Consider the following 16,953-nt stretch of genomic DNA (forward strand, 5'->3'; position numbering starts at 1 on the left):
CACGGGTGTTGCCCCTTTGACCTTTCTACTGTACCCCAAGTCTTTACAAAATGTCTATCTGTACTGGCAGCTTTTCTGAGAAGATGGGATTTTTATTTTACCATATTTCAATGATTGGCTCCTAAAAGCAGCTGCCAAAGATGAAATGAAGGGAGTCACTCAATTCACATGCTCTCCATTAGAAAAGTTGAGATTTTTGATAAACGAAAAGAAATCCCTATTGACATTTCTCACAAAATATCCTCTTCATAGGAGCACTTGATTCCAGAGTGGCGAGAGCTTACCTTCCAAAGGAGAAATTCCTGAAGGTGAAATCTCACTGAAGGTAAATATCTCTCTGGAGATATTTAAGAGTAGGTTAGATAAATGTCTATCAGGGATGGTCTAGACAGTATTTGGTCCTGCCATGCGGGCAGGGGACTGGACTCGATGACCTCTCGAGGTCCCTTCCAGTCCTAGAATCTATGAATCTATGAATCTATGAAATCTACCATTCAGTCTCTACTTCAAAGTCCATCTCAGAATGTAAAGTTCTTCCTCTCCCTACTGGGTCTCACGGCATCACCGCATATGTTACCCCTTACGCAAGACTAAGAATGAGACCCTCCCCTTCAGCACTGATTGGCAAGAAACTTCAGACCTGCAGTACAGGATATGAATCTAATGCTTAACATTCCAACAAGCTTCCAGAAAGCTCTTTTGTGGTGGATGAATCAGGAACACGTATGGAGGGGGCGTGAATGTCAACCTTCCCTCTCCTTTCATGGTAATTACAACGGATGCCTCTAAAACAGGATGGGGTGGACACCTCAGCAATCCTTGAACAAGAGTTCTCTGGAATCAGAAAGATGACCCTCTGGCTATCAGTGTCCTGGAGTGAAAAGCAACTCCTTTGGCCCTCAGAGGGTTCCTCCCTCAGGCGCAAGGATCTGTGGTTCAAATGGCCATGGACGCTAGGACAGCAATGTACTGTGTGAACAAACAGGGAGGAGCCCACTCCTCCCAGGTTTGCAAGGAGGCTTTGGAGATTGGTGTATTCGCCACCAGAATTGTCCAGTAGCTCTGCATGTGGCACAATCTCTCAACCAGTTAGCAGACCAATAAAGTTGAGACTCTTCCCAGATGCAAGAATGGGACTTTTTCAGACTGTGATCCAGGACATTTTCTCTCTTTGGGGTGCTCCAAAAATAGACCTGTTTGCCACACAATTCAACACCAAGTGCCATTGCTTTTGGTAAAAAGTGAGCATATACTTCTGCTCTTGAATAGATGCATTCCTCCGCAGTTGGGGTACAGATCTAATGTATGCTTCCCCACCATTCCCTTTAAGTTTGAAGGTTGAAGGACTCAGCAAGGATTATATTTATCACCTCTGCATGGCTGAGACAACAGTGGTACATGGACTTGCTCCTTCTTTCCAAAGGGAACTGCAGATGCTTACCTGTGTCTCCAGACCTTCTGTTATAGCAGCACGGGAAAGTGTACCATCCAGATCCACTTTCACTGCATCTAACAGCATGGGCACTAGGGCTCTGACAGAATTAGGGAATTGTTCTCTATAGATGTACATGTTTTACTTAACACTAGAAGATGATCTAGGAAATGTTACCATTTAAAATGGAAAAGATTTTCACTATGGGTGTCTGTTAAGGATATTGATTCTGAGTCAGCTCCTCTTCAATCCATATTAAAGTATTTGCTGTTTCTAAAGAATAAGGGTGTATCTGTTACATCACTCATGGTACATTTAGCTGCAGTTGCGGCTTTTTATATACCAGTAGATAGTCAATCTATAGTCTCGCATGATATCGTTGAGGTTTCTGAAAGGCTAAATCGTTATCCCCTGTGAGACAGCCTGTTCCCTCATGAGATCTGGACTTAGTGCTATCAGACCTTGTCTCCACCTTTCAAACGTTGTCTTCTTGCTGTCTATTACATCTTCTGACTAAACTGCATTTGTTATACGATAATGTCAGCCAGGAGGTTTAGTGAATTCATGCCTTAATGACTCACCTTCCAGTTACAATTTTTCATAAAGATAAAGTAGTTCTTCATCCTCACCAAAAATGTATACAAAAAATGTCTTATTTCCCTGTCAGTCAAACCAGTACTCTTCCAGACCCCATTCAAATAAGGGCAAGTCAAAGCTACACCGTTTGGATGCTAAGACTGTTACATTTCTATTTCAATAGGACGACAGATTTTTGATCTTCATGCAAGTTCTTTGTTTTATGCATGGATACATAAATGTAAATGAAATCCCATTTCCACACAAACTGATCTCGCTGGGTCAGACTGTGTACAGTAGAAAAGGGATAAAAATGCCTCATGGGCTCCCTTGCTCTGCCGAGAGCACACTCCACAAGAGCAATGGCTGCTTCTGTCACATGTTTCAAGCATGTCCCACTAATTGAAAATTGTAAAGCAGTCCCATGGAGTTGAATACAAATGTTTACCGAGTATTATTTGTTAGATATCACACCTTAATCAGATGTCCAGTTTGGTAGCTTGATACTGCCTTCCTTGTTCTAATATATACTGCTGACTACACTGTCCCGAGAATGGGAATTTGCAGAGATCACTCAGAGAAATGAAGGTAACTTACTTGTCACCAAGATTCTTTGAGATGGACTCTGCATATTCACACTCCTTCCGCCTTCTGCGGGGCAGTAACTCCTCATGGCTCTACATTAGCAGTGGAAGGAATTGAGGCAGCAACTGCCGCTATGCCCCCTTTTCTAGCCTCGTGCTCACTGAGGGGAGGTATAGGAGGGGGCACATGAGTGCTCTAATAGGCACTACTAGCAGAAGGCTGCATCATTCAACAGCTCCAGTTGATGCATATCCCAAGAGTGGAAATGTGCAGAGTCCATCCCAAAGAACCTTGGTTACAAGTAAGTAACCTTCATTTACCTTTTGAATTGGGGCTGTATAGCAAGGACTCTTCCCATGAGCAGCACAGACAGGAGGCAGGCATTGCTCGTATATAAAGCACTTTATGAAGATGTAGTTCCACTTAATATTAAAAAAAATAAAATAGTGTATCATCATAAGGGGGCAGAGTCCAGGTTGTGTGTTCAACCTTAACATTTGCTTTGCCTGACTCCTGCTTAGCTGTGCAGCCTTAACATTGCCTTATTGTAACTTTTTGCATTTAATTTCCTAAGTTTTTTTAAAGATAGAAGCTTTAAAAAAAATAATAGGGTGGGTGGGGAAAGGCCCAATTCTAAAACCAACCAGGACCAGTCAACACAGATTCCTGGGTGTCTGCTAGTACTGAAGACTAGGTACGCATTTCCAGACCTGCGCATGTCCATGTCCATACTACACCGTGTGAGGGTGCCCCACGTCAGCTGTGTTAAAACATTCCTGGGCAAAAGTTTGCTCTCACTTGTACCTATGTAAAGCCAGCCTGATTCCACTGAAGTCAATGGATTTACTCCAGATTTACACCAGTGTAACTCAGAACAGAATGTGACTCATATAACTTTAAAACATCAGAACCAGATTTCCCTACACATGGCTTAGCACTTCCATCTCAGTGAGATTTACAAACCAAGCTAGGCTTGAAGGAAACCAGTCCAGTAGCTTGAGTGCTACAATCATTTATGTAAGCAAACCGACTGGCTCCTGTTACCCAGCTTTGAAATATGCTGACTTTCTGAACCGTCTCCCACTGAGTGTGCACCTCCTGGCTTCATGAAACATAGCTATTGCATGTGCTCAGTGCACAGTTTTGCTTCATTTAAACCATTCTTTTCAAACCAGCTGAAGTGCCTACTCATTCCTAAGGACTAGATCCATTTGCAGGTGTCAAACTTTGGCCATTTTGGGTGTTCCAAGATATGGTTAGAATTTTCAAAACAACAAAAAGTGTATTTTTCCACACTTATAACTCAAATGCAGATAAAGGGATTTTAATGAAACTCCCTAGACAAACTGGACACAAACAAGGAGTTTCAGCTCAGTGTCTCGGGTAAATTTCTCAGAAGTATCTTAGTGTGTGAAAAAAGGAGGCTAGAATGGAAGCTGTTTTGCAACCTTAATGTACAGTTCTACCCTCCTAATGCAGCCCCCTGACCAGGGCCATCTGACTGCCCCCCCTCACAGGAGCTTCTGGGTACCAATATGCCCTCTTCCAGGACCAGCCAACTGCCCACATAATGCAGCTCCTCTAGGGATCAATATAACAATCCTCAAAATGCATCCCTTTGGGAACCACCTGACCTACCTTGAAGATGATACAGTGGCTGCCCATAAGCAAAGGAAACAAGCTCCAGAGAACAGGTAAATATACAGCTGGGTGTCATAGACGGGGACATAGGTGGTCAGACCTAGTGGTCAGAGCAGGAGTCAGAAGCTAGGAAGCAGAGACCGAGTCAGGAGTCAAGCCAAGGGTCAGAATCAAGAGTCAAGCCAAGAAGGAGGTGGAGAAGCAGGGTCTCGAACAAGTCAGGTGGTCAGGAATGGGACAAGAAGGCAGAAATCAGGAATAGGGTAAGGCCCAGGATCAGGCAAGAGGCAGGATCCAATGTAGCAGCCAGCCAGGAATTCATCTAGTTGTTCACACAACTTCCTGTGCCTCCCGGCTTATATAGTGAGTCTGAGCTAATTGGAGAAGCCAGACGTCTCCTCCAATTGGGAACTTTGTGGACAGTGACTATGGTAAGCAAGGTTCTACCGGACCATACTTGCTGCTGGTACTAGCAAGCTGCTGGGTGGTGGCTGTGGTCTGGGGACCTGCAGACCCAGGTCCCGGACCCATGATCCTTCACACTGGGGCAATTGATGATTCAACTCCAGCACAAGAAACTTCTAGTTTCCCTTGAGTAGCCTATCAGCACAGGACCTGCTCTGGGGATGCACCCGCACCAAAGCCTCTGGAAAGCTGTGACTGTTGGGGCTACATACACACTATCTTGTACTACCAAATGTTCTAGCAGAGGTTATATAGCTACATGGCCCACCACTACCCCTTCTCTTTCTAGCCACCAAACAGCCAGGTTGGAACTTCCTTGCTCCCTTCCTAACACACATTGCCCTGCCTGCGGTGCTCTGTCAGGCTGGTCTTGGTATTTCTAGTTAGTACTTTAGATGGCATGAGAGAACGTGTTATTTGGAATCAGGTAATTCCCACTGCCCCGTTCCCTCGTTGCTATCACCCTCACCAGTGAGATGGTTTCAGAGAATGGCTCTCCTGGCTGATAGTATTTCAGGACAGGGGCATCTGATATAATGTGTGTCAGCGTGTCAAACGTTTGCTGGTGGGGAACTGCCCAGTTCCACTCCAAATCCTGCCTTGTGAGCTGAGGTATGGCCTCCACTCCTGGACAGAACATTTCTCATTCCTGGGAAGTGCTGTCTCCCTTCACATCCAGTGAAGCTGACGTGTCTCTGACTGCCTTGGTCTTGCTGGGATCTGCTTTCAGCCCTGCTGTTGTGAGCAAGCGTTGCATGTACATCACTTCTTGCTGTGTGGGATGATTTTTTTTCTGGGATCAGTTTTACATTCTTGTCCCTGCCTAGCCATAGAAAAGCTTGTAGTTTTCTCTCATGGTCTCATTCAGCTTCTGTACCATTGCTCCCTTCGCCTGCAATGGGGATATCATCTGCAGTTATTTTCAACCTGGGCAGTCCTTCCAGCATTTGGGAGAGTTTCGCTGGAACACCTCTGGTGCTGGGCTTGTGCCCATCTGCATGTACAGCCATCTGTAGCCACCTAATGCTGTTGCAAAGGGTGTCCGCATGCTGGACTCTTATCCAGGCGTGTGCGCCATTCCTCCCCTCACAGACCATGAAGATGCTGGCGTTGGAAAGTGCAGGCAACGTCATCAATTGTGGACAGTGGCTGTTGGCATCTTTGCAGTGCCCAGTCCAATGAATTTGGGCCTGAAGTCCCCTTTACCACCACCATGCTGCTTCCCCAGGCCATACTGGCCCCTCCAGGTGCTGTGCTACCCCTGTTTGCAAACCGAGGTCCCTGGCTCCCACTGCCAGCTGCTGCACTGCAGAGAACGCACTGCTCAGACGCTGCCACCATGTGTTGTTCACAGCGAGAAATGCTGAATGCAGGTTAAGTTGAGCAAGTGGAACTTTATTAAACGGCGAAGAATTGGAGGAAGGTGAGAGAAGGGTGATCAGAATGATCAAAGCCTGGAAAAACTCTCAGAGAGAGAGAGATTGAAAAGATTTAGATTGTTACTTTACAGAGGAGACGACTGAGAGGGGATACCGTTAAACGTATATAAAATACTAAATGGTTTAGAAAAGGGAGACTGGGAACTTCTGTTCTTGTCACATAGCACAATGAAACGAAAAGGTGGCAAGTTCATAATAGATGAAATACTTCTTCACAATGCATGATTAAACAGTGGGACTCATTGCCACCGTGTCTCTATTTTAGAAAGGTTCTTATGCCAATCTCATCACCATGGTCTCTGAGCACCTTCCAGCATGCTTTCAGCAACATGACTAACTCCTGTCACATGTGGCTGATTCTCTCTCATCCTCTCCCCAGGGAGAGAATTTGTGTGCAGTTGAGTGGGTTGTTTCGACAGTGTTTTGTTTCACTGAGTTTTCCCTTTTTTTTTTTTCTTTCTTTTCTTTCTTTTTTTCTTTATTGTACATATCAGCTGTCAGTGAGGTCAAGAACTTAGTGAGGTTCCAAAATGGATTGGGCATTTCTATGGCTAACAGGACTAGCCATCGGTAGGGTAGCTATTTCTAACACATTGTGGCAGGGGTGCATAACTCTGTGCTTTAGGGCTTAAAACTCTAATGATTGGAGATCATGATGAGACCTTCCTGGGGATCGGATTATCCCATATCTGCTACTGGGGGATTCTCAGACCTCCTCTGAAGCAGCTAATGCTGGCCACTGTTGGAGCCAGGCTACTGAACTAAATGGACCACCGGTATGATCCAGTCAGGCAATTTCTACGATCCTGTGTTGTGGAGGAAACTCTTCTAGTTGTAGTTTCCTTAGGGCTGACAATGTCATGCACAAGGTGGTGGAAAACTTGGGAGAGCTGTGATGGGAAGGAGGGCCTGTTGGGCGCCAGCATGGTGGTGGTTGAGGTTAGCATAAGCCATTGTAATGCACCACTCCTTGGTCTGGTGGGGAAGTGTGGCCGGTTTTCTGCATGCCCTTTAATTTGGAAGGGTCAATGAGCCTCTGTGGACAAGCCAGAATTGTGGACCTTTTGAGTTCCAGAGATCTGGGAGAGCTCAGACCACAGCCTGAATGTGCAAGAAAGGGACTAGACTGTTACACTCTCTATATCAACATCTCATCCAAAGAGCAGGTGTAGGATGTGACCAGCCGTATGGGCGGGTGATGACCTGCCAGAGTCCTAAGAAAGCAACTAAATAAGTTTGGGAGGTTTTGTGTCTGGTGCTTTGTTGGTGTGAATGCAGGAGTCCCCCAAGGCAACAAGCCCAGGGTGTTTCATTACCATGGTCACAGTCAGGGCCTTTTTGAGCCATGCAGCCTTTGGGAGCCTGTACCTAGGAATTAAGTCAGCGTTAGCTGTGCTTCTGGTTTCCACTCTTAGGTGGCTGAATTTAAATGATTTGGTTTGACCTGTGTCTCTTTTGGATCTAAAGTTGGAGGAGAAGAATCCTGTTCCACCTGCCACCCTGCATTGTCTTGGCTTGTGATGGGCTAAGCAGCCTGGAGGCGACAAGGGGGGCTGGCCTGGGGCTCAGGGTGTCATCCTGCCAGGTCTCAGAATGCAGGCTGTCTTGGGAGTTTCATCAGTCATAACAGCATAGACTGACCACCAATCTTCACTGACCACCATCAGTTTGTGTTCATGTGACTTTGTAGCACCTGCTGTGTGTATGTCTGACAATGGCTCTGAGCAGGGACTAGGCAGTAAATATTTGCCATAAGACATCCTATATCTGACATGTCTTTTTTCTCTTGGACCATTCCCAGTTTGGACTGTGATAAGTGATGAGCTGGGTTGAATCAAGGACCCTTCTGAGTGGTGCTGGGTTTCTGGTTCCCAAATTTTGTGATTACAACAGACCCATTTGACACTCAGCTAGCTGAGTCCTCAGAGGAGAGGAAGCTTGATGTAGTCTGGTCCAAAGGAGTTGTGGTTATGGAGAATGGCATGGGAACTAGTGGAAGGTTTTTGCCTTCTTCATGTTCGGCTTAGTCTTCAGTCTATGCAAGTAGGAGCTCCAAGTATTCTTCCAGAGTCTTTGATTCCACCAGTAGCCACTGGTCACCCTTGCTGCCAGCCACACAAAGGCTGAGGCATGTGGGGGCTTTTGAACACGTTACTCTTTGTGTATTAAAAACAAAATATTTCCTTGTATCAGTTTTCAATGTGTTGCCTTTCAGTGTCATTGTGTATCCCCTGGTTCTTGCATTGTGAGAGAGGGTAACAGGAGTGTCGGATCTACCCTCTCCAATGGGAGTGCTGGCCCACGGGGATTCCCCAAAGCCCACTCCCAGGAGAAGGAGGCGAGGCAATTAGAATGCCTTGGATGTAAGCGCTGTTCTTCACCAGCTCCTCCGCTAAGGGTGGGAATCATCAGGCACCTCTAGCCCCATAATGATTCCCTGGCGTGGGATCAGATGATCCCCCTTTCAGATCACTTTGCAGAAGGCCATTGAAGGACAAAGGATGGCCCAACATTCCCTGAAGGCAGCTCTTAACACTGTTGCTACTGCTGTTACTATGCAGAGAGCAGCATGGCCGCAGTGGCAAAGTCGTCCTGCAGGCTTGCTGTCTGCAGAGAATACTTACTTTTGGAGGGCCGGAGTTTTTCAATTCCTACAGGGTTATGCTTGGTTCAACTTTTTGATCTTTGGGCGTTTATCAAGCATTCTTCGGGAAGCATACTGACAGTAGGGTACATCCTTCCAATGTCAGAGACAGCCCCAGCCTCCTCCATCTACAAACCACCAGAGGAAAACCTCGCAGCAAGATCTAAATCTCAGATCGAAAATAGTGACTTCTCCTTCCACTTCTGGACTCTCATCATTTGTGAAAGAGCCTATTTGAAAGCTTCAGACTGGTTCCTGTGAATTTCTTCATCTTTCCTGTCCCTTTTGAAAACCGTTGGCAGCATGCAGTGAATGGGTTTTTGCAGATCACCCAGAAATCCTTTTTTCCATTCAATTCTGCCCCAAACCACTCCCTTTTGCCCTCCCTTTTCAGGGATCACTCTTGTGAGACTGTTCTGAGGCTCAGTCACCCCCCTCCTTCAGGCGGGGAGCAGCAGAAGTGAGACCTCAGCCCAGCGGGGTCAGGGAGGGGGATTACTATGCCCATTATTTCCTCAGCTTGGAGATGCCAGGATGCCTTCATCCCCTTCTGGACCTAAGAGGACAACCCCTTCCCTAAACCCACAGCACTGGCCTCAGCTCACCCTTACCTTTGCTACAGCGAGATCACTGTAACTACAAAGTTCAACATTTGGTGATCCCATGAGAAGGCAGGGAATTTGCATCTCCCCATACCTCAGCAATTGGTTGGTGCAGGTTGTTCATCACAAAGAGTGCGTGTCCTCACTTAGACCTGAAATCTTTGCAGCTGGCAGCATGGTTAATGCAATCTTGATAAGAGGAGTTGAGGATTACTTATTGCAGGTATGAAAGCACCTGCTGGAGAGTAAAGAAAACAGTGACTAGAAAGTCTTACTAAGCGAAGTGGGGAAAAGGTTTTCTCGCTGAACTGGTTAAAAGCTCAGCACCCCAGTCTCGGCGTCTGTCCCTAACATCCTGGATTATTTGTTACTTTTGAAGAAATCTGGATTGAGCCTCTTGAGTCCATTAATAGGACACAACTGGGTCGGCTCACCATGATTCCAGTCAAGGAACCTGTGTTTGGACACCCTACTGTAAAATGATTCTTAAACAGGTTAGCCAGGCTCTTCCCAGCTGTATGGAATTCAGTTCCCTCATGACTCTTACACTTAGTTTTCACTAAACTGATGCTCCTTTGCAGCCTTTAGGAGGCTGGTTCCTACAGGCCCTTTTCTTCCCCCTGCATTGAAGTCAGTGGGAATCACTCCGATCCTGTGGTGGGAGAATCAGGTCCTATCTTACTTGTTTCCAAAGACTGCATTCCTCATACCAATAGCATTAGCCTGGAGAGCCTGCTAACTCCAAGCCTTAATGGCTGGCCACATGGCCCTCCACTCATGCCCAGCGCATGGTATTCCCTAAGGATGAAGGTAGCAGAGCTCGTTCTCCCTGGCCTAAAACAGCTCTGCCTCATGTCTGCAAAACGTTCCTAGGGTGGAGATAAGTAGAGCTGCCAGCTGGAGTTCCACCCAGCCCCTTACACAGCATCAGTCTCGTGGCCTGGCCTCCAGGTCTGATGCCAATTTGGAAGAGCAATCCTGCAGTCACTTTTCTTCTCACCCGCTCCGCTCTGGGGATTTGGTCCTGTGCGTCGATCTCCCCAGAGTGTGGATGTGTGCCGACGGTGCTCGCCTCAGAACGTTCGTTTACCCACCAGTAACTGTAGCTCTTTGAGTAACTCGCCAGCCCAGATCTCCACCCACCACTTTGTTACAGCGTCTCCTAGATTCAAAGTGGAAGGAACTGAGAGGTGGGAACCACCGTGCCTTGTGAAAGGCTGAGTAGAACTGGGCAAAATTGTTTTGGCAAATGATTTATTTGCCAAAAATGCAGTTCTTGGTCAACCAAAACTCTTCACGAATTCAGGTTCAATTCAGCAAATACTTTCAGCTGGAAAAAATGGGGGGCAGGGAGGGAATCCTGGAAAAGTGAAAACATTTTTATTTTGAAATGACGTTTTGTTTAGAAAAATAGCTAGATTTGTTGAGAAAAACTCAACAAAAGCAAACAAAAGACTCAAAAATGAAACATTTCATTTTGGGTTGAACAAAACATTTCATTCAACTCTAAACTATTTTATTTATTTATTTGTTTGTTTGTTTATGTATTTATTTATTGGGGGCTTGTTTTGGCAAGAAAAACTGGGAAATTGTCATTTGGGGTTAACGTGAAATGAATGTTTTTTGGAATTTTTCCATTTGGCCACTGAACTAAAAACTCAGTTATTTGCCAACTCTAGTGTTGAGGGAGTGTGTGTGGGGAGCCCCAATGGTCACAGCTCTCCAGAAGGCTCCAGCCCGTGGTGCTTTGCACAGAGATGTCCCAGTCTGCTCTGATACCCCCAGGGGCAGGTGAGTAACTGCTCTTTCCAAGCAAGAAGCCAAAGCTAGAATTACCCAGGCAGCGACAGAGAGCGGGAGGTAAAATGTCACAGCATCAGAAAGAGCTGCACAGACCCAAGGGAGGCTCTGTCCTGGGAGCCCCAGGCTATTAATTCTGCCTTTCAGCTGGATTGGCTGCAGGCCTGCAGAGTCTCCCATCCCTGTAGCCGGGTTAAAGAGGCTGCTTCATCCACATCACATAAGGGTGCGTCTGTCTCTCAAAGAAGTTTGGGTAGTGAAGGAAGCACCATGGCCTGGCTATGTTCCCCCTCGCTCCATCCTTTAGCATTTCACCCCAGGATTAGCTGTTGTGTTTTGTGTCCGTGGAGCACAGAAACAGAGCCAGGGGGTGACTTCGATCACCTCTCTGAACTCCGATTCCAGCCCCACATGCACCCTTGCATCTGCCCCACTCCCCATTAGTACCTGGTCCAGCTTTTAGTGGAATGCGAACATCTGACAATCAGCTCTGTTACTGTGCAGTGACGATTAGTTGAGCCTCTCCCGGGGCCACCCGAACAGGCAACAGTGCACCAGACAGACCATTCTTCAGTCCCAGGACGTTAGTGTTTCAATTTAAATACACTCTTTAACGCTTACACAAATTCTTCTGATCCCAAGGTTAATCCAGGATAGAGGCGGCTGGTCCTCCCCCACCCAGGCAGATGTCACTTGCTGTTGCTCACGACCCATCCACCGCAGCAGGAGGCAAAGAACTACCCAGTGGTGTTAAACAGCTGTAGTTGCATTGCATTTCACCCTTTCTATCTGGTGGGCCGTGCTCCATGATATTGGGATACCCAGACCCGAGCCAGTGGGACCAAGGACCCAGATGAGGGATGCCTCGACCCATACCAGTGGTATCAACCTACCCAGCATGAGGATACCTGGACCCACCTGTGGGGCTGAGCTACCTGGACCCATACCAGTGGCACCAAGCTAGCCAACATGGGGACCAGGATCTGAGCCAGTGAGGCTTTGCTTCTCTGCTCAGGGACCCTCAAACCAGAGTCGATCTGCCACGGTTTCCTTCACAGGAACATTCAGAGCAGTGCCACATTGATTCACAGCCTGTACCGTTGGCAATGCAAGAACTGGTCTTTCCTAGTTGGTCTGGCAGAGAGCCTGGGGTGTGCACACCAAGAGAAGTGAACCTTCTCTGGTTCCACCCACCCACCACAAACAGCCACCTAGGAGGAGGGAGGGAATAAACACAAGCAGGAAAGAAAAATGTTCTTAAAGGAAGAGGCTTTGACTATAGCACTTAGTGTAGCCCTCAGTGGCATGTAAACCTCACCGCTTCTAGAGGAGCAGGGGGCGTGCTCAGCCTTCTCCATCCATGCCCCTCTCTCACGCATTATCCGCATGGAAGACCTCACACCCTGCATTAATGGGCCAAGAGAAACAGTCAAAACACCTTGTGTGCAACTTGTACCCCACATCCTGCAATGCCACCTCAGCCCCAGTACTTAGCTCTCTCACTCCCCTGTGGTGACACTCACACCCTGCTCGATACCGCCTCACTGTGCAGTAGCTTTACTCTCATTCACACCCCATGATACCCCTGATACGACCCCAGCTGGGTCCACCTTGTTCCAGGCCTGGCTCTGCCTCTGAGATGGTAGAATGCACGCGGGGGGGTTCCGCTACTTTCTGATAGCGTAGCGGGATGTAATGTCAAAGGCGGATGTACATCGTTAGCAGGAGGAAGCTGCAGAGATGACAGGCAGTGGGGTGAGGAGGCTCAAGTTGTCTCTGCCTGTGACCATGGTATAAAGTGGGAGTCAGGTTAAGAAGCTGCAGAAGCTCTGCATGTGTAGGTAGGGAGCGTCAGGGCCTACCTGGTGGGTCTCCACAGGCATCAAGAGTTATTGCACCTGGGCTGCATTTGACCAGGATGTGGATACTCGCACACGCCTCTGCTACTTCCTCCGGAAACTGACCTTCAGGGCTTTCCCGAGAATCTTGGCTAAAACACTCCAGGCTCGATGCCACCCCAAGAACAGCATTCCCTTGACCGCTACACAGAACCACTCCTCCTGTCCCAGGCTGACCCTGTTCTCCAGCGGCTGGCTACTCCCCCCATGTATACTGTATCTGTATGTTCTTGTGTCTCGGGAGCTCCACCTCACCCCTACCCTTTGCTCTCTCTCTCTCTCTCTCTCTCTCTCTCTCCCTGTATCTCTCTTTCCACAGACTTTTCAGTAGTTTAGGAGAACTCAGCACCATTTCCCAGCGGAGCTCCGGAACCACCTACACAGTTCGACCTGGCAGCCGGTACCCTGTAACCCGACGTACTCCCAGTCCAGTGAAACCTGCCCTGGATAGGACAGACCCTCTCAGCACCGTGCGGCCCTATGGATTGACACCTCCCACCATCCTCAAATCTTCCAGCCTCTCCATCCCGCATGAGCCCAAGGAGGTGCGCTTTGTGGTGCGGAGCGTGAGTGCCCGGAGCCGCTCCCCATCCCCCTCGCCCTCTCCCGGGCCCCCCCTGCACACTCTGCACCCACCGCGGCCCTTCATGCAGAAACCCCTCCACCTGTGGAACAAATACGATGTAGGGGACTGGCTGGAAAGCATCAATTTGGTGGAGCATCGAGACAAGTTTGAGGACAATGAGATTGAGGGCACACACTTACCTGCCCTCACCAAGGAGGACTTTGTGGAGTTGGGGGTGACACGTGTGGGGCACCGCATGAACATTGAGCGAGCACTCAAACAGCTGGTAGACAGTTGACCATCCTAGGCAGTGCTGGCCTCTTCCAGAGCCAACTTATGGGGGGAGGGGGGCATTTCTACTAGACGAATAAAACCAATTTGATTCTCTTTCTATTCTGACCACTGCACTGAAGGGCGAAGAGCTGAGGAGCGCCCACTCACTCCATACACCCAGAGCCCCAGGTGTGCACAAACACACACGGACACACGCACATGCACACACACAAACACATGCTCAGCCCCCACTCAACCCTGCACCAACCAACACCACCTTTGGGAAAAGGAATGTTGCATGAAATACACCCTCTTTTCTGTACTCCTAAAGAGTCAGGCCTGTATATCGCTTGATGTGCCTTTCCCCAGGGGCGCTGTTGGTGGCAGGAGGGCAGGGGGCCATGCCCTCGTTGGCCCATGCTCCCCAGTCTGTGGTAGAACCTTGTTCCCCTGCGTGGAGCCGGCTGTGGAATGTATTCTGATCAAAGGGCTGTGGAGAGGAGGGGGCGTGGTCGGTGTTACTGGTGCAAATTAGGTACCATAGCTCAGTTTAGGGTGATGGGGCTGTCAGCTGTGTTGCAATGGTTGTCTTGTGACCCAGGAACTGAACTGATCTGTATGTGATACAAGGTGGGCGCTTGTTTGAATGTCAATTGAGTCCCCCGTTTCCTGAGCCGCAGCAACCAGAGGCCTAGGCTACATCCTGCCAAGCTGCCGCTCCCCAGTCCCGCGGGAGTGGCTGCCTGTCTGGTAGGCAGGTCAAGGGTCCTCTGTGATCAGTGGGGCAGGCGGCTGTGAGACGCCCGGAGGAGCTGCTGAATAGCATGGTAGTGGTGATGGGAGTCTTGGAGAGGCCAAGTGGAGAGTGCAGTGCTGGCACTCACACGGCCCCTGACGCCAGCTCAGAGACTGGTGAGGGCAGGCAGGCACCGAGGTGCAGCAGTGCAGTGGGAGCGGCGTCAGGGGTTCTGGGAGCAGGCAACCTGTTTCCCAAAGCCTGCGCTGGCATGCGGGCGCCTGACCCCATTGGTGGGCTCCAGCTCAGACCGGTCCTAGTGGCTGCTGAAGCAAGAAGGGCCATTCTGATTGCATGGCTGGGAATGCCCCTGCAGGGAGAACCAGATCTGCTGCCTCTAGCCAATTGCTGCTTCTGCCCGTGGAGCCCCTTCACCCTAGGCTCCTTCAGCAGCTTCCGCCCCAAAGCGGAGCAAGCCTGTTGCCATGCAAACAAGAAAACTGGGATGGCCTTGCCAAGAAAGCCGAGCCTTTGGACTCTGTGTTCCTTTGCCCTATTGCCCTGGGCTGCCCTGGTGAGAGAGGAAGTGAAGCCGCATGGATAGAAGCATGTTTGGGGATGGCCAAGGGAGGCTGGTGGGGAATCAAGCAGAAAGTGCTTTGCCAACGTTCAAAGGGGGTGGGAGGTGGGGGGAGTCTTCTTTTGCCTCTTGGTTTGGGGTCTTGTTTCCAAGGGGGACACATTGATGGCTAATATATAATCTCCATGCATTTATGTAGAGCAGCTGATGATCAACAAGAGATGATGCTAAACTCCAGGATTCCCATGCCGTCCTAGTCATCCTTATTTTGCATCTTTTTAATCAGCTATATATTTGAAAAGAGAAGAGAAAAAATATCTATCTATCTATATCTGTAGCACCTGAGTTTGTTAGCATTTTACTAAATCTCTGTATCTCTAGACTTACCGAGCTGCTCCCTTTCCCTGGGATGCTCGTGACTTGGTGAGTTTTTAGTGACTGACTGAACGAATGTTAAAGTCTTTTCAAGAATCTCCATCTCCTTTCGGACTCTCAGGATTTTAAAGATTTAGAAACACAGACTAAAACATGGGTTTGGGCCACGCCAAGTCTCCCATTCCCAGGCCGAGCTGAACAGAGCTGCAGCTTCCCTGGCACTGCCGCAGTCCTGGGGTGCCCGGTGCAGCAGGTCCTCCCCTGCCTCCCATCCTGAGGAACAGGCATTATCATCTGAGGGCAGGGAGGCTAGGCGCCCACACCCAGCCAGCAGGGCAAGGAGGCAGGCGCCCTTTGGCTGCTCCCACAGGACTTGAGGGTCAGGGGTGAGGCTGGGGAGGGGGAAGGAAGAAGAAGGGCCCTTTCAGGACAGAGACTGGGAGGTGGAAGGAAATGCGCCGCTCCCCGTTCCAGGGCTGGGCTGGGGAGCTCTCTGAGGCCTGGTCTGTGGCTGGGCAGGAGGAAGGCCTGCTCGGCGGGGACGCTCGCTCTGGGCAAAGAGCAAGTCCCCACTTGGTTGCAGGTGCAGTGTCCCTCCCAGCCTGGGGGGATGGTTTTGCCTTTTCACCAGTCAGCTGTAGGAGAGTAATAATGGACCCTGTCCCCTCCCCTCGCAGGACCCCCAGGGCGGTGGCTGCAGCCCTGAGAGGAGCAGCCTTCCTTTATAAGGCTGGGACGAGCCCAGGAGGCGGTCCCAGGTGTGGCTGGAGCCAGGGAGATCTGCGGCTAGCTCCTTGGCTGGTGCTTGTCCCTTCACTGCTGGTGCACTGAGTTGTATCAGGTCTCATGTCTGCCACCATGCCCTCTGGCCCACCTTCAGACATGAGCGCATGCAAGGGGGGGGCGGGGTAAATAACAGAAAAAGAAAATAGGCAGGGAGGGGGCTGTCCTACAGGGCAACCCCAGCTTGGCTTGCAAATGTCACACGCTGGCGTTTCACCTGTCTTTGATCTCTCACTCATACGGCCAGCCCCACAGTTTCTAGGTGCCCCGTCTGGGGCAGTGTGGGGCTCAGCCCCTGCCCCCTTGGGTGGCTGGTGTGCCCAAAAAGCCAAGTGCCCTGTGAAGGCATTAACACTTCTGGTGCTAGAGGGAAGGACAAGGAGGTTCCTCTCCAACCCTCACACATCTCAGAACCCTTACAGCCATCAGCTGGTGCAGACACAAGCCATGTGCTGAGGCACTGCAGCCCCACTGTGTGCTGGGGACGGGGGGCTCTGGGATCTAGTTCCTGACGTACTCTGAGGGTGCTGTCTCCCCTTCCCTGAGCTGTCACTCGCGC

At 49.4% G+C, this 16,953-nt stretch overlaps 2 protein-coding genes across 2 annotated transcripts in view; one reads left to right on the forward strand and one right to left on the reverse strand.

Moving 5' to 3' along the window:
• LOC112101948 (SH3 and multiple ankyrin repeat domains protein 3) overlaps positions 1-15,312 on the forward strand; it is a 205,631-nt gene extending 190,319 nt beyond the window's left edge. The window contains exon 10 of the mRNA XM_026656392.1: positions 13,402-15,312. Within this exon, the coding sequence (XP_026512177.1) occupies positions 13,402-13,945 (544 nt within the window). The 3' untranslated portion in view covers positions 13,946-15,312. The remainder of the gene's footprint in view (positions 1-13,401) is intronic.
• Positions 14,246-16,953, reverse strand: part of LOC112101947 (C-Jun-amino-terminal kinase-interacting protein 2-like) — a 96,906-nt gene continuing 94,198 nt past the window's right edge. The window contains exon 10 of the mRNA XM_029912486.1: positions 14,246-14,410. Within this exon, the coding sequence (XP_029768346.1) occupies positions 14,246-14,410 (165 nt within the window). The remainder of the gene's footprint in view (positions 14,411-16,953) is intronic.

Source organism: Terrapene carolina, unplaced genomic scaffold, assembly GCF_002925995.2.
Source record: "Terrapene carolina triunguis isolate 2854851 unplaced genomic scaffold, T_m_triunguis-2.0 Scaffold230, whole genome shotgun sequence".
NCBI classification, from domain to species: domain Eukaryota; kingdom Metazoa; phylum Chordata; order Testudines; family Emydidae; genus Terrapene; species Terrapene triunguis.